General features: G+C 35.8%; 1 protein-coding gene across 7 annotated transcripts in view; it reads right to left on the bottom strand.

The window, feature by feature from the left end:
* rbfox1 (RNA binding fox-1 homolog 1) overlaps nt 1–20,551 on the bottom strand; it is a 275,153-nt gene that overhangs the window by 116,292 nt on the left and 138,310 nt on the right. For 5 of the 7 annotated variants that reach the window (XM_088437954.1, XM_088437960.1, XM_088437957.1 and 2 more), the window contains exon 1: nt 19,663–19,947. The exons of the other annotated variants lie outside the window; for them this stretch is intronic. In XM_088437954.1, coding sequence (XP_088294080.1) covers nt 19,663–19,758 — 96 coding nt within the window. In that variant the 5' untranslated portion in view covers nt 19,759–19,947. Of the gene's footprint in view, nt 1–19,662; nt 19,948–20,551 lie in introns of those variants that run through there. 7 annotated transcript variants of the gene reach the window in all.

The raw sequence follows: 20,551 nt of genomic DNA on the forward strand, positions 1-20,551 counted from the left end.
CTGCCTCTGATTTAGTTGGCGAAATAAGTTCCTTGTGAACAAACGTCGCAACGGTAATTGCGCCACGTCTGCGAAAAGAACAAAATGACTCCCAAACCACTGACGATACAACTTTTGTCTTTTAAAATCAAACCGCTTGCAATATTTAACCATGTTGTCCTAGCCTTCTGTTTGGTGTTGAGGGCGAAATAAACTAGCAGAGGTCCTGAACCGCTGGTCCGTGACTCGGTACTGGTCCGTTGATCAATTGGTACCTGGTCACATGGGCTGCACCCAAAAATGGTTTTTGGAACTCAATTTAGTTGACCTTTTAACAATTATAGATTTGCGTTTTATTTTTTATTTTTGTTTGCTTTTTTGTTGCTGTCTCTGGCTGCTATTGATATGATATTTTGTAGAGGGGAAGGACGGTTTGGCTTCAGTTGAGAGCAGTCACTGTTGTTGACACGTATGTTGTTCTGCTTGTCTTTCAAATCTGACCCACGAGTCTGTAAATTGTACTTAGGAAGAATGTTGTCCTTTATGATAATATGCCCAAAATTATTTATATATATATATATATATATATATATATATATATATATATATATATATATATATATATATATATATATATATTTTTTTTTTTTTTTTTTTAATTTATTTATTTTTTTTTTTAACCAAAACCTGACTGTGGATAACTTGCTAGCTAATGTCAGTGCTTATCTTCAGCATGTTATATAGCTGCCTTATGTGTTTATCTTTTAGCATTTTTGTTTGTGCCAGGTATTTTATTTTGTTTTATTTTCTTTATTTTATTTTCTGTCAGCATATGGAAAGGTTTTGCATGTAATTCACCCTTTGTATTCAAATGAATTGCATTTTTAATTCAGTTATGGTGGATTTAATCAATGTAATTTGTGTTAATTTTTGCAAGATATTTAATTCTTGCATATGGGACTTGCGTAACTGAGTTATAGCAATGTTTGATATTGAAGAGAGAAACTCTGACAGCCTTTGTTTGGTGTACTGTTATTGGTGAGCTCATATTTTATGTGCATTTTATATTCGCCATTCCACCCCCATCCAAAATAAAAATATCAAGCATTGGCCGGTCTGTGGTGATAAAAACGTTGGAATGAGGTAGCTACGGAAGTACATGAGGGCCGAATGCACCATAGCAAACGGAAGAATATTGATTTTAGTACTTTTTTAAAATTGCCTGCAACGAAAATCTTGAAGCGATCGAGAAACTCAAAAGTATTGCCCAGGCCTAAGGCCCCCACTCAAGGCAAAAAGTATTTTACTCACCCAAAATAGAAGGGGTGTAAATATCCATTACATCCTTATTAGTCATTTCCTTCTCAGCCTTTCTCTCATGAAACAGCTGTGCGATTTAAGTAGAATATGTTACAGCTTTGATTGCAATTTTAGTAGGACTAATCAATTTTCGCAATGTGTCTTTTACCTATTGACTGACTGCTGCTGCCATGATTAATAGCCCACTTGTCCTCATTAGGGTTCCAGGTGAGCTGGAGCTTGTCCCAGCTGGACTTCTTGCAAGTCATTTGTAGGATGAATATAGGCAATCATTGTTTCTCTATCAAAGTGAGGTTTCTTTTCCTTGAAATTAGTAGGGTCGCAGAGTATGTATTTTTTATAGTCACAATGCATTCCTCTTTTGCTGTGACTCATTATTTAAATAACCTTCAGATTTGGTGGTTTAATCACAGACTTTCCCAAAAAGTGTTATGCGTCTCCTTTATTAAAGTGGGAATGAAATTGTGTTAAAACATACGGAGCAATAAAATTGGTCTTGCCTGGATGGGAGTTCAGCAGCCCTAAATGTCTGATTCTAGAATTGCCACTGGGAAAAGCATGTGAATGCCGCACATGAGGACATTGTAATTATTCCTCCACCATTGTTCCCCTTAGGATAAACATAATTGCATACTTTGTAAATGCAAGTATTGACTTACGCTTTGACTTTTTTAATCCAGGCAACATTGGTCAATGTTACATACAGTGTTGGGCAAGTTACTTCAAAACTGTAATGCATCATTTATTTATTAGTCATTACTGCCATTTGAAAGTAATTTGTTAAATTGAATATTATTGTGTTTGAAATGTGAGGCCTTACATACTATTGATTATTGACTATTGATTATAGTACTTTCCGCACTAAAAGGCACACGGAATTATTAGGCGCACCCTCAATTAATGACATTTTAAAACTTTTTCCATATATAAGGCGCACCGGATTAAAATGCGCACCCTCAATTAATGACATATTTTAAAACTTTTTCAATCACAATATAGTAATACTCAAAGTAATAACAATAATAACTCAAAGTAATAACAATAATAACTCAAATAATAACTCTGACCTCTCAATAGCATAAAAACTCAATGTCAATATGACCAACCTTGTTCAACTGTAAACACACAAAAGAAACAAGTAAAGCTTACTTACTTATCAGTTCACTCCCCATCTACGGCTCCCAATCTCAATATTGATCCATATATAAGGCGCACCTGATTATAAGGCGCGCCATCAGCTTTTTAAAAAAATTGAGGCTTTTAGGTGTGCCTTATAGTGTGGAAAAAAACAGTACTTTTATATTACTCTTAACAACATAATTTTGCATATGGATTTGCCATTCTAAATGTCGCTCATTACACATCCATTGGAAGGTTGACTTAAGCCTACACATTCTGCAACTTCATATATCTATATCCTATATCTATCTATGTACACAAATATATATATATATATATATATATATATATATATATATATATATATATAGACATAGTCCCCTCCAGCGTGTCCTGGGTCGTCCCCGGGGCCTCCTTCCAGTTTGACATGCCCATGTCTGAAACACCTCACCGGGGAGGCGTCTGGGGGTGCAAAAATATTTATTAATCATTAAGTTATTTCTATTTGCCAACAGATTTCTTCTATGATAAAAAAGAGGACATTTTAGGTTGATTTTTTTTTTTTTTGTGGACCAATAAAATGAACAACATGCACACATTATGGACATACGACCATTACTTTCAGTTTGTCAGAGATGAAGCCCAGAAAAATAAAATTGTTAGGTGCACTTTAAGCACTACACCTAAAAACCTGTCCACTTCACCAAATAGGACCAAACGAGATATGCTGCTACTTTCCAAAGTAGATTCACCAGCATTTGGAAGTCTTGTCAGCAATATCCCTGTCACAACTAAGCAATTATGACAAGGTAAGCTAAATGCTTATTTTCACTGTACATTTGCCATTATAAATCGTCTATAAATAGTTGTGGTCAATGTGTGTCAAGATAAAGCATACAAAACGTATTTTAGACAGCACATTAAACACCTTGACAACGACGTATTCTAGCTGCTAACGTTATCCCAACCAAAACCATCTATTTTTTAAACATATCTCTCTAATCAAGCTATCTGATCTTGAATTTAACATTGAAATTGTGAAATGCACTAATTGTTTTTGCTTCCAGCATAAACAATACATCACTATCCTACGAAGTTATTCAGGGATTAACACACACAAAAAAAATATTTTGTATCTTGTCTTCAAAGGTTTACAATACAATACAAATTAAATGATTTGAACTTGTTTTAGTCTTAAACCAACCTTTCACTGGATGTGTAATGAGCGTAATGAGCTACATGTAGAATGGCAAATCCATATTTCCAGTTATGCTGGTGAGTCCCATATAAAAGTAATGCAATGGTATTGTAATGCATTACATTTCAAACACAGTAATATTGTAATGTAAGTAATTACTTTGAAATGACAACAATAAGTAATAAATCACGCATTACCGTTTTGAAGTAAATGGTAAATGGACTTTCACTTATTTAGTGCTTTTCTACCTTGGGTACTCAGAGCGCTTTACACTACTGAGTCATTTACCTACTGATGACGCAGCATCAGGAGCAATTGGGGGTTCAGTGTCTTGCTCAAGGACACTTCGACATCTTGCTGGTCGGACGATCAAACCCACAGCCTCTCAGCTGGGAGACGACCACTCTACCACCGAGCCGAGCCATACCGGCCCAAGTAACTTCCCCAACTTTGTGTGTGTGTGCGTGTGTGTGTGTATTCATGATTAATTAATAATTATATATATATATATATATATATATATATATATATATATATATATATATATATATATACATATACGTGTGTGTATTTCTTTTCTGTTTTTTTTTTTTTGTAACTTAGAAACGAGCTGTAAGCAATGGTGACTTGACCCATAGCTGAAATTGAATGGAAGTGACCTTTATAGAATGGAATTTCTATCTGGTATGACTTAATAAATTTATTATATAACATAATAATTACCTTCTCATTCTTGTTGTTGGTTTATAGTGGAAGGTGGAACAAAAGGAAAAAAAATACTTGCGAAAACGAACATTACCATTGGGATGTTTTCTTTAGCTTCAGCGTCTTCCTCAACATAGCGGGTGCAAATAGCTAAGCCAGTGTTTTTGAATCATAAAATTACTTGCAGTCTGTGGGTCAGTCTAAAGTAAGATATGTTTCTGACTCTAATAATCATTTGCATTGCATCCAAGGCAGACGACTACCAACATAACTCAAAGCGCCGTCCTGTTCAGAGGGCAAAAAGGAAACATATTTACTGGTCGTTACAGAGATTTGGAGCAAATGACTAATATGGTCATCAGAGGACTTGTACATCCCCTAACGCTCTGAGCAGCGCACGTAACAGAGCGAATGACTGAGCAAACCAGCAGGCTGGCACTTTTCTGTGGTGTGTTTCTTCACCCTGGAAGGCACGCTGTGACCCAGATAGCATAAAGGATTTCACGCATTTGGGATCCCTCTAAATTAAAGACGCTCACTTCTCTTTCTTCTTTCTTTTTCTTCTCTCGCATGCTCTTCTCCATCATGGGGAGAAAAGAGAAGGGGATGTGTGAGTGGAGGATTGAAATGGTCATGGACAGAGAAGAGAACACATCTTCTCCTCCCCTCCTCCTCCTCCATCCCCTCTTCTTACTAAATCATCAAAAGGAGTTAAAATGCCAACAGACATAATGAGGTTGTGGAGTCTACCACTCCCCCACATCCATTTCTTCATTTCCATGCAGCTTCCCTCCTCTGTTATCTTTTTGTGACTCCTCCATGGATTTCCTCTGACGACGCAATGTAAAAACACGAGATCATTTCACAAAATTCAAATATTAACCAAGTGTTTAATCATAAAATGTGTTTTAACCCTTTGACTAACGTTGGGACAATGCATCCCTGCATTTTTGAAAAGAATGGCAGTGGGTATAGAAGTGGTAGCTATAAGATGAAATGGCATCTCAGTGCTTCATTAAACTCCTATCTACACATTCTAGTGGCTACTTGCAGCTTTTTCTTATTAAACAAGCCAGTGCTGGGCCCTCTGCTTGCAGATTGCATCATAAGAGGAAAAATATTGATAACATGTGCTCTCTCGCTCTCTCTCTCTCGCTCTGGTATGGCGGGCAATCCAAACCTATGTTAAAAAGCTAATGCGTTTAGCACCCCAGGTAAAAACATCAAAATTGTACGTGCATACTAAAATTTGGTACCAAAATAATATAGTAAGTGCTACGTATATCTTGCTACGCAATATTGCGACCCAAGGCTAACCCATTCAACTTGAATTAAGCAGTAAAATGCACTATAAAGACGGTTTTGTACCCACTCACAATCGAACAAAGTTTTACCATTCCACCATTTTGAAACAAGTGAGGCCAACCAATAGCAGACCAGCATCCCCGTGAGGAGACGCCGACTAATGGCAGACCAGCATTGTAGAGATGCGTTGCATGGAAGCAGTTTGACAGAAATGGTAAATAAGTGCAATTACCTAAAAACGTCAGCAGATGGAGGCAAAACAACACAAATACAGCCAACCTCCTAGGGTCATGAAAGTTGTTTTTGTCGCAAAGCTGGGAAAATACCGTAAAGAGTGGACGAAAAAACTCAGTATTCCACATGGTAACGTGAAGAAAATGGGACGCTGTAAAACGGGGGTCCACAGTGTGTACACATATATATATATATATATATATATATATATATATATATATATATATATATATAACATCATAAAATACCGATGGGACCAACAATCCCAGGCCTGTAACCTACTGTATGAAAATGGGTTTTTTGTATGTGTTTAAACTAATTTTTAAGTATCTTGGAAAAAAGAAATCTGAAAATCTGTAGTAGAAGGATTAAATAAAGTAAATGTACAACCTTTAACTAACCTTTTTTTTTTTTTCTCAGTGTCATCAGACTGGATACCGGTTAAAGCGCTAAAACAACATTATCTCTATTAATGCTTGAGGATAATAATTATGTAATGGTGAGATTCAAACAGATTTGATTTCAATTTCAAAACACACAAAGCATCAAATTCTGGAGAAGGAATATTTGATTGCCTTTTATATTCATTGGGATCTGACTATTCTCTGGAAATATTCTTGTTTGTTGTCTTGCATGAAGCAAAATGATACTACATCGCAAATGAAAAGATGCAGAAAACATGGATTGTTATTATTTTTCAATATAGTAATCACAAAAGATTATTGTTTGCATTATGTGCTAAGTAACTGTTGGCCACTAATATAATACAGTACATCAGCCCCACAAATAAAATAAACTGTGTTCTGATGTTTCTGTGACTAAGCATTCTAGCAAAGCTCAAACATGAAAATGAATTCAGCATGACCTTAACCTGTTTAAGAAAATAAAATGTGTAAAAATCAGGGAAAATGTTCCACAGTGTTATCAGTACAAAGTCTCAAGCAAAAGAAAGTGATTACAGAAGTATAGGATATTGGGATAAAATGCCTGTCTAAAATATTGATTTCAAACCATGTGTGTTGTCATTCAACTTATGAAACAACCTGCCGTTGATTTTCACTTTTTGAAACAGCAATAAAAGAATGTTTTCCAAACCTTTTAAATGAAGGAATCTTGTCTTGGTTTTTTTTGTGTACACAATATTATTTGTGAATATTATTCAATTCAATTTTTTTTTTTAAGAGACATCAAATAACCCTGCAACAATCTGCATTTCTATTAGCAACTGCATTGATTTGACTCAGCTCAAAAATGCATGTTTTTCAAGACGAGTCCTGTTGATAGTTCTGGTGAGCAGTAGGGATTCAAGTGCCTGAAATGGAAAACTAACAAAAAAAAAAAAAAAGTACAGTCAAGGTTTCCTCACGATACAACAGGTGACCAATAACAACAAAAACAACATTATAAAATAAAATGAGCTAATAAAATAAGTAAGCTAATGCTTAATTATTAGCTAATGCTAATTTTCACTGTAATAATGTATCACTGTAATAATGTATCAATAGTTCTGGTCAATGTGTACCAAGATGACACACAATAACAATGATGTAGGCTATCTGCTAACGTTAGCCCCTCCGAAACCATCTATTTTTGAAACATATGTCTCTAACCTAGCCAGACTGAACTTAAATTTGCATTACATTGAAATTGTGAAATGCACTGACTGTTTATCCCTACGGCAAAAACATTGCATCACTATGCTGTAAAGCTAAGTAATAAAGGGATTAAAATAGAAAAAAAAAAATCTTGTATTTAAAGTTTTACATTTCAATATAGATTAAATGATTTGTTCTGATTTGTACACAACTCAGACACTCATGGGCCAGATCTCATGGACAGATCTCACAAAGAGAAGGAAAAACACATGTGCGCCAACAGCAACTGCTCCAAGTCCTTCCCCACCACAAGAGGCACTATCAACAAAGTTCAGAGGTGGCGCCAAAAATCAAAGACTAAGCCCAACAAGCCACAAATCTGTAACTGTTAAAAGATAAACTAAATCAGTGCCAAAACACCCAAATGATTTCACGGACCCCGTGCAGTTTGAGAACCATTAGCATAGAGGATTTCAATTTCCCAACCAAATAGTTCCATATTAGCTGAATATATGTGTGCAAAATCTTAGTGGCGCACTCAGATACAGTCTGCTTGGCGGCACAAAGACAAATTTCAATGTGCAAATTGTGTGCTCCATTTATGCCATTTTGTGCCACACAAGTGTGCAGTGGGCCTTAGGAAACTGTTGCCATGAGAAATTAAAGACAATTAGCATTCAAGCTGTGGATGACTTCTGCAAAATGTTATATAAGTTGAGTCATATCAGTTGTTTGAGCTTCTCCAATATGACATTCTAAATAGCTGCCTGCTGAGCAATGTGACCAAACATCACTGAATGATCATTTTAGTCGAGTTGCCACCAGTTTTCACGAGTTGTTTCAAAAATGAAGGCCAAATTTATGGGTGCACCTTATAAATGGTAACTTGAAAGTTTTTTTTTTTTTTAATCCGTTAGCCACATAAACTGCGTTTTGAGGCACAGGTGTGCATTTTTATAGAAGGCCGTAGTCTTACTTAAAATAATTATGAGCTAGAGGGGGACATTAGTTAGCAGCAAGTGCCTGTTGCAGCTAACAGCAGCACGCATTAGCTGATGTTGTTACAACTACATTTTCAATAAAAGAAGCGAGCAGACTAAACCAACATCCAAGTATATCCTTGTTCACACACATGAATATTACTAAAACTGAGAGGTTCATGTAAAAGTTTGATGTCTCCTGCTCATTCATTGAAGAGTGGCAAAGTAAGCAGCCGAGTGTTCCGCTTAGAGGACGCGAAAAGGCATTTCATAAGACTCCTTTTTTAATTGAGGGTCTTTTGGCACATATACAATCATACACTTGGTGAAACACGGATGCTGTTTAACTTTGGGTATTTATTGTAAAATGAACACAAACCGCGTCACGAGGAAAAGGAAAAACAACAGCTTCGAGCACATTCAACATTACACTGGTGAGGCGTTCATTGACCGCACCCAATGTGGGAAATCAGAAACATCCTTAGCTTAATGCGCAACAAATGCGTTTACAAAAGACGAGATTTATTGTGCTTTGCTATTGTCTTTACATTGTTACCAAATTGTTGGTGTGTCTTATACATTTTAACATAGAAAATTCCAGAATTTTACCCCAAAATTGACTGTACATCTTATACTATATACTATATACTTATACTGTACACAGGTGTGACTTATGTTTTGGGGAATTGCGACATTTAAAATAGCCATAAAATGTCAATGTGGAATATAGTTTAGTAAGCATGTTAATTTAATCAGGTTGATTGTGGCATTCATAGTATTTTGGAAAATAGCTTTTATTTTTCATTCCCTCGCGTTTCTTTGATAGGAGCTGTCTATTCAGCACCACAGACTAAATACACAATTCATTACACCTGTAAGGCAGCTGTTTTCTTTGTAAATGTGTTAGAAATGGTAGGATTCAGAGCCATTTATGTAATTTTTTGTTTGTTTGTTTGTTTCATTCTATCTTTGATTTAAGAATACAAATGAATACATTAGTTGAGTTTATGCTAAATTACACCAAAACTGAAGCTGAAGGTGCAACCTTGTGATCTGTGCCACTGTCTTTTAAGCGGTGTGTTGAAATGTAGTTTTGAACAAAGAAGATTGAAGTTAGTTGCCTTTGGCCTACTTCTGTATTCTCTCTTTTCTAATCCCCTTTCTTCATCCTTTCCCCGTCGCTCATCCTATTCCCTCTCTCTCTCTCGCTCTTTCCATCTTACACTCCAGTCAACCGTGCGGTGCTAGCGTGTCGTTACATGAACACACCAATTGCCTGTGTATGACTGCTGTGGAGTAGAGAGAGGAATGAGCAAGTGCAGTGAAAGGTAAAGTCAGTGAGTAATATTTAATGTGATGTATGGAATTAGCTATCTAATTCCACTCGAAACATAAGCATTTTAAATGAAATATTAAAGAGTAACATGTCATTTTATATTGTATCGAAAGCCTGCTTCTTACTCCAGCACGTGCGAAATGCTTTGGATTTAGAATTAAGGTAAAGACAAACAAATCTATAGCTACTGAGCATCTCGTGACTGGGCTCCCTATATTATAATAAAAACCCTGCACTCCACCAGCACAAGCTGAGCTCTTAGGTCCGCTAAACAGAATCTTCTAAGTGTCTCTTGGACATGTCTTACGAGATTGCGCTTTCCAGTTGGCAGCACCTAATCTGTGGAATAGTTTGTCTGAGGTATCTGGACTCTGCAGACTCCCGAAAAAAAGCAGCTAAAACCCTTACCATCATTCACATTTTTTCAACGCTTCATGCCTGTTTCCACTTCAGTGGTTATAAATTAATCTTCATTTAAAAAGCACTTTTTTGAATGAAACCGTCACACAATGTGCACAATGAGTTTCATTATGTGACAAGAAATTTTGAGGCCATTCTTGCAGTGCACGCTTTGTATGTTTTAAGGTTATTTTAGGGATCAACTCGTCAGATGAGCTGAATGGCAGCATAATGTTCATTTTGACAAGGGTGTTCAATAGTGCAAAACTTGATCATATTGAATGTAAAAACAAGAGATGTGTATGATTGCAATAAAATATATATAGTGAAAACCCATCCGTTTAAAAATCAATTTAGAAATACATTAGTGTGATTAGTTAGACTTTAAAGTGATTTTAGAGGTACAAGGATTCTGCCCGATTGAGTTATGTATTAAGGGCGGGAGATGAAGCCTCGAGATGCTTCAGTGATCCAGACTCACCCTGATGGCACTTGATGGACTTAGTTTATGTCCCTGGAAGTGTACTGTAACTACAGGATTTCTCAAGGTAAAAGTCGAATAAAAGCCGAGTTGTCATGTGCAATGCTTAAAATGATTGTATATATCTCTAATTTGATTTGATCTAATTTAATTTGTATATATCTCTAATTTGATAGTATGCATCCATATTAGAGCGTTTGCACAGAACATCACAAAACCTCACTTTCGTTGAGCGCCACCTATTGCCTTTTTGTTGTCAACAATGAGGCTGCATGAATATTTGTTTTTTCTCCAGTGGACTTTGATGTATTTTTGTAAAATTCAACCAAACTGCATAAAAAAAAAAAAGTGGGGTAGGGGGGTTGACATACGTGAGGTCGACTTGTACTGAAACCAATGGCGAATTGTATTTGCTGGCTCTCTCGCTCATTTGGCTTACGCTTCCAAAATATGGTCTCTCTGAGACACCGTAGTTTGGATGCTACATTCACGGAACACCATAAACAATAATTGTTAATTCTACGCAATGCACCTTTAAAGTAAGAGGTTTAAGAAATGGCAAGTCACTGTGCATTCTGCCTAACATTGAATAAAGAGTGCCATCTAGAGGAGTCATATTATACAACAACTGGTTCATGAAGCATTGTAAAGTTTAATTTTCCCATCAATAAATTGCAATAATTATGTCACATTCTGACAGTTTTGTTTTATTGTGGGTTTCTTTTTGTTAAGTTTCAGTTCCATTAAGGCCTTGTCTACATGTAAGCGGCTAATTTAAATCCACATAGACTCCCCCTCGTCGTTATTTAAAAAAGTCCCGTCTAAATGAAACCGCATAGTGCAGTTTCAAATTTGTGTACAAGCATGCCAAGTCGCTAGGTGGCAGTAATGCGGAAAAGGAGTAGTGCGATGTTGCAAATCTCTGTTGAAGCTGGTCACACGCAACCACGAAACCAGAGGCTTGAGCAAATCTCCCCTTTGGCCGTAGATTTTGAAACATTCGATTGTGATCGAAAAATAAGCCCCGCCACATATAGCGAGTAGGGCAAAACAGAGACTTTTACTGCCCGTTTGCAAGAAACCCAGCAACATGTAGACAAGGCCTCAGTTTTAGGTTCAGGTTGTGTTTCTCCCCTGCGTATGATTTTGTCCACCTGTCAATGTTACCCGCCCATGTGTGTCAACCAATCAAGTTCCCCTGCCGTTCATGATTGTCCAGCTGTTTAGTGTTTCCCTAATTTGTTTGTGTATTTAAGTTCCAGTTGAGCTCTTGCTGGCTAGCTGCCGGGTTATTGTCTTGGTGTCATGCTGCGCGATAGTCCTCCTGCTCCTAGTTGACGGTTCCCTTTATATGAGTTCTCTCCAAGAAGTTTCGGTGGTCCACCTTTGCTGTTTTTTGTAAGTTACTTCCAGTTTTGAGTTTTTGTTTGTACTGTATTGATTTGTTCCAGTTGTTACTTTTTCAGCTCATTATTAAACCTCAGTTTTTTTCTGCCTTCCTGCCTTCCTGCATTTTTGGGTTCACCTCCTTCCACACATCCACTCTCCATGCCATGACGTCACAAATTAGCTGCTGTCAGGCAGAATCCTTCTATCCCCAGAATACATTTATTAACTTGAAATGGCAAATTTATTTAACCATTAGCATTGCATTGTTCAAGTTAGACAGAGTTTTTTAACACTTTAACTTAATCATAATAATTTGCAAAATTTGCACCTCAATGACGAGACGGAGAAATTACAATTTAATTTGCTCATCTATTGTTTATATATAGCTATATTTTGGAAACCCAGATCGTCCTGGAAAAAAGGATGGGCATTTTTGAGTTCAGCTGTTTGCTGAAAAAAAACAAAAAATCTAAATTTGAAACAAAAATACGTTACATATACAGCTGAATACATTTTTCAACAAAAAGTATTGGCCATCAATTAACAATGATCTGATCCCTAAACATTCTGAATTGAGAAAAGATGGTAAAAAAGTAAGGGTTGTCAAACTGCGTTGCACGAAGGACGATATGATCATCCTCAACTCGAGGTTGTATTAAACCTTGTACCTTGTACGGCTGCTTCTATTACCGCTATTTCTAAATCTAATTGCACACACGTACATACACACACACACACACACACACACACACACACACACACACTGCTCAACTGGCCAAAGCAGATTGCAATACACTGTACTTTTTTAAGATCAACATTTCTTTCGTTGTAACCCATGTCTGGACGAGGCAAGGGGGATGGCAATAAATATATTATAGAGCATCCCCTGGGCTTGGTCTATATGCATATATTTTACTTAACACATGCAACTCAAGATTCACTATGTACAAAGAGAGATTGTAGAAGATTACAATACCTATCGTTGCATACAAAAATCAATAAATCTGCTTTACAATACCACAATGTTTCGTAATGTAAAAAAACAATTTCCTTTCAAGCAATTTCATCTTCCTGTGTGCAGACGCTAGCCCCCACCCCTGCATATTACTCCTTACATTTAACGCTCCACTGCAATTCCGGTCTGGCGTCTTATATGACAGAGGAGGCGTCGTATAGTGTCATTCTTTAATCTAGTGCCAGCAAATGTAAATTGGAGCAAACATTTATTCAAAGAGGTTTTAAGGCTTGTCAAGAAACAACCAGGCAATATCAGTAGATTAAAAATGTGACCTGTAAAAAAATCATTCTTTCTATCAGCTACTGTTAATGTGCTTCAAGATGTGTTTACATGGTCTTTCAGATTTTAAAGTTGGCCATGAGAACACGGTGATTCATGTGTCTTTCGTGGTGCAATTCATATTTTGCAATAACTTGTACAAGTTGCCAGGTAGTATGAAGCTTTTGACCAACTAGGTTAATTTTAAAAAATGATGAACCCATTTGATAAGTGCTGCATGCAGAAGACCCTGCAATAACGGATGAAAATTCTTAAAAATCTCTCCTGTAATTTTATAAATAGAACATGTTAGTTTTAAAAATAGAAAAGAATGAAAGTGGCAGGTCTTGTTAGAAGTAGGATCAAACATGTTCAAAGCAAATAAAAAGGCACATTTTAATCCTTTCAGCCTGACGGCTTTCAGATGGACAGACAACAACTTTATCACGCAGCATCAAAATAGCCCCAGCCGCAGTCAACTATTTCTGCACCAATGCTTCCTTTTGCTAATGAAATCCTGCTTACTATTATTAAACTATTAATATTTAACTATTAATTAACTGAGTGTTAATTTTTGGATACTGATGAATGTGAAGGGCTATCAGTTTGACACAAGTCTGGAATAATACATTTGCTGACATTACTTTCATGTTTTATTGTTAATGATAATCATGTATGTAAACACACATGTTAACGATATCTCACAATATTGAAGAAATAAAAACATTTTATATGCGACAGCATAAAATATTTGCTCAATTGGTCAATTTTACAACATTCCTCGAAATCAACATCCCATCACTGCTGAGCTATTTTTAAAAAAGGCCTGCAAGCTAGTCAACGTGGTCCTTGGAGGCTTCCTGGTGCCACCAGCAGATCTCATTAAACTACGGTCAATTTTAAATTAAATTTCATCTTTGCTTACAGATAGAAATAACATTAAACAGAAAAAAAAATGGGGAAAAAAGTAATCCAAACCTCAAACTAATTTGTGATTTATGCAAAATGTACCAAAAATTTTAAGCAAAGATTTAGATTTAGGACTGAAATCAAAGGGACTATCCAATAAGTTAGAAATGGTTTCTCACAATAAATCTCTATACCGTACTTATAATTTTGCCTACTAATAGAATAGAACCTACGTTTAAGTAGTAGATTGTGTGCTGTGTATATGCGTGTTAACTCCTCCCACATAAAAATATATTATCGACACTGACTTTGTGAGCATAATGTCTGTCCTCTCTCACACGCTCGCAGTTACAAGTACAATATTTCACAGTCAGATAAATTAAAATGATTGAATTAAATTCAATGTCTTAAACATTTAAAATAGAAATTCAATTGTCCAATATCATTTTATTTTGTATTATAATCCCCCGTCAAAATTGTGTCAATGCTTTATGTGTTATTTTGACTTCCAGAATGAAGTCCAAATTCCCTAACATGATTGTGTCAAATGTTACATAGCCAAATTATGGGTTATTCCCAATTTAGGCTATAAATCCAATGAGTCAAAACTAAAACTGAAAATATTTCTTTAAAATCATAAAACAAAACGTGTATTCGGCAAAAATGTCTTTTATTTTCACAATTGTCGATTAATTTAGAAGCTAAACTTTTTGTATTTATTTTGGTATTAATATGCGACAGCATGGCAGAAAGAAGGTTAAGCAATCTTTTGGGAACTGGAAGTCGTTTTGTATTAGGCAGATCTGAGTGGCCTTTTTAAAATTTACTTAACTTAATTTTTTGAATGTATAAGTGCCCTTTTTGTTCACATAAAAATTGGAAATTGCATGCCTCCTTATAACAAACGAGGTCAGTTTCCAATAATTTAGTCAAAAACAGCATTCTAAAATAAAACACCACTTTAGCTTTGCTGGCTTCATAGCGTTTGTTACCAAGCAATTGCAGACATATTTCAAAACAATTACATTTTTAAAATATATCAAATCATTTCAATACCAGGGATATATTTTCACATTTTTTTAAGTCTGCACAATCAATACTTAAGTACATTAAGGATATTGAAGACCAGGTACTTGAGTATTAAATTGATACTTAAGTATCCAGGATTGACTGTCACAATTTAAAAGACGTGAAAATACATCACTGGGATTGAATGTGTTAAAGTGGTTGAATTAATTGCTTTTTTGAAGCGTAATGAATATGTTTAAAATTTAATATGAAATGACATGAAACTAAGAATATATATATATATATATATATATATATATATATATATATATATATATATATATATATATATATATATACATATATTTTGTAAGACTAACCCCAATTATTTCACAGACCCCTGCAGTCAGGTCACGGCCCCCGGATGGTACGCCGACCCTGCATTGAGAACCAATGCCCTATCGAACTTCTATAACCTTATGCAACTATAACTAATGTATATTGCATCAAGAAACAGCAAAGAGGCACTCTTAGAAATGCATGCTGTATGTACACACCCCAGCATAAAATGCGAGCATATTAGCACAAATTAAAATACATAAACATTGCAACCTGAAAACAAATGCTCTGACTCTCAGTCAGGCATGCTTTCACAGCCTGCAATATCTCATGACAGCGCTAGATAAAAGAATTGGATAAATGACAAAGTTGTATGACAAAAGCTTCAAAAAAATTGTGAGTTTGTCAGGCGTGATTTCATCCCAAGGTGCAGCTAAATTATTCCTCTACTTCAGGCCGAGGCTCGGTCATCCCCCAATTTTATGCTTTTAATGCACGGGCAAAATTTCCCACATTGCCAGTGTGGTAGGAAACTGGGTCAGAGAATTCATTGCATGAGCACACCAACTAATTTTGGAAGCACAATGACAACATAAAGTTTTGTGTTGTTTCTTTTTTTTGTGATGACAAACAAGTGTTTTGCTAACAAAATCTGCTATAAGGTTAGTATATGTTTTTAGATTTTGGCAGCTTGTAAAATCTTGCAGCATTCACAAGATTTAGTGCTACCTTTACTGATAATCTGCCTGCAAGAGGAGCATTCTAAATTCTGCTCCGTTTTGTGTTTGCGTGAATTCTACGATGGCAGAAGGTGCTTCTTTTCAAGTAATAACTGGAACACAATGTAAAAGCGGATATGAACTCATTTGTCTATATTTTTGTAGAAAAAACATTTGCAGCAGAGCGCAAATGCTGGTGGATCCTGATTATTGTAATAGCTCAAGGCACGTATTTGCCAACTTGGCAGATTGAAGTCCAGTCCCACAGCGACGCAGACCTCCCGTTCTCAGATCCGCTGGGCTGCGCTCATCTGTAAAAATCTGTGCGCCTCGCTGGATTTATACTGTTCATAAAATTAGAGCCCACATGTCAAAGCCAAAAGCTAAGTAGAATTGCACTGTTGAAAGAACTAATTAGTGTAAAATACTTCTTAATCCAAGTCACTGTACCTTCCCATGCACAGCCCTGCTATACTTGACATGTGTAATTTGGCTGCCTCAATTGATATTTTATTTTATTTTTTAATACATTATAGCAAATGATTTGCATTTTTTTGGCCATGGTACACAAACAAACATTCTATATGTTAAATTGTATTAACATTAATCAAGAACTGTGCTTAGCTTACCATTCATTTTATTTTTCTTGTGAAGGAGTTAAGATTAAAATGAAAAGTGAATATATAAATTAAAATATACTTGTGGTGCTGAGAATTTTGTGATGTATCAACTACGTGTGTATGTTTTCTTGACAAATAGGTTTCCTCAGCTTCTATAAGCTTGCGTTAATTCAACCTAGGAAACCAAAGATAGATTTGATTGCAGTTTTTCTTGATCAAACAAATATTATTTTTCTCAGCACCATTGGTACACTTTAATTATATGTTATATAGGTTGTTTTGCATATTAGTGGACTAACAATAACAAATAATGTTGGTAATACCAATTTGAATAAATTCAAACAGCTATGAAATAAACATTAGTAGGTGGTTTAATGTACTGCTATTTGAGTAAAAATGAGTACACAAACAATTTGTTTTGTGTATGCGTGTGTATATAATATATATATATATATATATATATATAAGTATATATATATATATATATATATAAGTATATATATATATATATATATATATATATATATATATATATATATATATATATATATATATATATATATATATGTATGTTCAAGATTCAAGAGATTTATTGTCGTATGTATAGTTGTGCCACACAATGAAATTCTTCCGAGTAGCAGACTACGTTCCACAATCGAGCAATAAATAAATAGCAATAAATAGCAATAAAGAACAAACAGAGACAATGGTGCTAATAATGTAGTGCAGAATATCATGTAGTGCAAAATTTTTAGTGCAAGATATTGTTTATCATCATCAATCAGTTTAAAAAATTACAAAGTGAATGTGGTGCGCAGTCTGAGGTGTGAGCACACTTTGATTGGTTGCTTAGCGTCACATTTAATGGGTATGTTTGAAGACATATTGAATTCAATTAATGTGTGTTAAGTAGTCGCAAAGAAAAATAAGTGGATTAACAGGGCGGACAGGACAGCTGAATAGAAAGGTGTTTTTTCTCAAACGTGCTGCCTGCACGGCTAGGCCTCATCACTCATAAGACTTGTATATCTCAGTGGGGTGTTTGCCAGCTGTCTAGCAAACAGGTGACTGTATTTTTGTCAATAAATTCTCTGTGACTAATAGATTCTGCAGTAGCCTTTCACCTAGGCCTCCATTATGCCTTCTAGCAGAAAAGCTCTGTCGAAATGTAATTTTTCCAAGAGGAAAAATATGGAATGAATAGCCCATCACCGCTCTCCATGTTTAACTTTTTTTTTGTTAATGTTGTTGCAATATTGTGTCATAATTTGACAGCTTCTGCATACAACTATTCGTGAATACTCCACTACATGACAGGGAAATGATCTTTTTTCAATAATCTTTGCAGCAAACAAACATCTGTGCAAACCAATCGCAGTAAAATAAGTATTCCAAGTTATATGATGCGTCTTAATTTCTTATATAACCATCAACAATCAACTAACCATTTCTTGTTTTCTTTACAAACCACCACCTCTCTCCTTCTGTTTGTAGATCTTCTCACTACAGTATATTGAAATGAATGCAACATTCCTCAGAATCATAGTAATAATTTCATGACTTCAATAATATCATGTCATGTTAAAAGTATGTGATTTATGGTGCTTATGTTCTACAATATTAAAGATAGCACAAAAAGATACACAGACCTTAATTCAAGTCAGTGCGAGCAGTTAAATCTTTTGAGACTGGAGATGATTTATCACCACACGGAGTGATGGTTGCTAAACCGTATAGCACCATCTACTGGGACTCATTATAGCATAGATTGATTTGCAGCCTTAGTTGTGGTGAGGCCTTTCAGGAGCATAAAAATGGCATTCCTCAGTAATGACCATGTTTACATTCCACACTATCTTCAATTTAATTATGCTGCATGTAAAATAACTTATTTTATGCACAAACACATTTGGCTTGAACGAAAAGAGTAAGAGATACCAACATACCAACAGAAAAGTAAACAAAAGACGCATGAAAATGTGTTCTAATTTCTAAATGTATTTTTATTGTAAAAACTCAAGTATGATTTGGCTGATGAGATTGAAAAAATGAATGCATATTTAAAACAAAATGATAAGATACAGTGAAATTTAAAAGAAAAGAAAACAATGAATTGACATTGATTTAAATGATTCATAAAACAACAATCATAATGGACACAATGGGTTTTCTATATTTTAACAATATAAGTAGTGTATTAACACAAACAAAGTGTTCCCGGCAGATCCAGTAAATGAAATTCTCTTCCAGAAAAATAAATAAATAAACTGGAGATCATGAAAGAACAAGCTCGTTCTGTCTATCAGCAACCAGACCATTTGCTTTAATTCCAGCTTTTCTTTTACTTGTCTCATCACACCGTCCTTAACTAAGAAGCTTAAACTTGATTGAGAAAACAAAAGACTCACGGCACACTCTTAATATAAAAATTAACCTTTAGATTTTTTTTTCATTACACTATAAGCAAGCATCGGAGAATGCTGAGAACCTTTCGAGGGAAATAACATTTCTAAACTCCACCTTGCAAATTAGAGACGGGTATGACTTGTTTTTACACATTTCTTACAGTCACAAAATAAAGTAATGTTTCTCAGAGTGCATTACAACGCTAAGCATAGCAGTATCACACTGCTGCAATCCCGTTTCAGTTATATTGCTTAGCGAAACTCATGTGTACAGTTAATGTGTTTCATTCTAATTTCCATCCTCAGCAGCGGCAGAGAGCAGCATGCATACAATACACACACTCACCTGCTGTAAATACATAAAGGTGAGGGCAGCGCAGGACAACTGAGGACAGGCATCCACGTTTGGTAACGCCACACATGTTCCTCCAGGATGCTGCATGTTCCCTCCTCAAGATGAACACAACGCGACCCCCTCGACCCCAACAACACACAAACCCTGATCTCAACAGTAAGGGAGAGGAGGGGGTGTGAAGAATGAGCAAGAAACAAGAGAAAAAGAAAAGCTGTGACTTATTGGGAGTGAGCTGAAAGATGAAGCTTCAAGGGAAACGGCAGCCAGTCCCGTACGCTGGAGTACCAAGTGCTTTCTGCTCATGAGAAGGCGGGACGAGTGATGGCAAAGAGAGAGGGGGAGCGAGAGAGAGAGCGAGAGACTGACTCAGTTCGTGTGAGTGTGTGTGTGTGTGTGTGTGCAAGACAGAGAGAGAGTGAGTGAATGCGTGTTTGCAAGCCAGCAGTCAATGTGACTGCGATTGCTGGAGCGTGAGGGAAGCAGAAAATTGTGTTTGCACGTGTATAAGTGCGTGTGTATGTGTGTGTATGCGAATGCACTGTACATGTTAGATTTCAGCTGTGTGCATTTGTTGCCACAAAAAAATGCTGATTTTTCTCTCATTCTCTTGATGAATTGAAGTTCTTTGACATTTTACTGGAGGCGATCAAGGATGCTGACTGCAGCCCTGACACAAGTCCATCCCTCTCTTTCCTTCACTCATTTGCTGGGTGAATACATTTTTTTTAAATGTATTTTAGTCTGGAAAATATAGTTTCAAATTCCCACATGAATATGATATGTCAATGCAATTGTAATCAGCTGCACATTGAAAACAAAGAAGTGTGTTTTTGAGAAGTTATCAAAAGCAAATGTCATCATAAACAATTTCAAAGTTTTC

Source organism: Hippichthys cyanospilos, chromosome 16 (genome assembly GCF_059441005.1).
Source record: "Hippichthys cyanospilos isolate Australia breed blue-spotted pipefish chromosome 16, RoL_Hcya_1.0, whole genome shotgun sequence".
Lineage (NCBI taxonomy): Eukaryota > Metazoa > Chordata > Actinopteri > Syngnathiformes > Syngnathidae > Hippichthys > Hippichthys cyanospilos.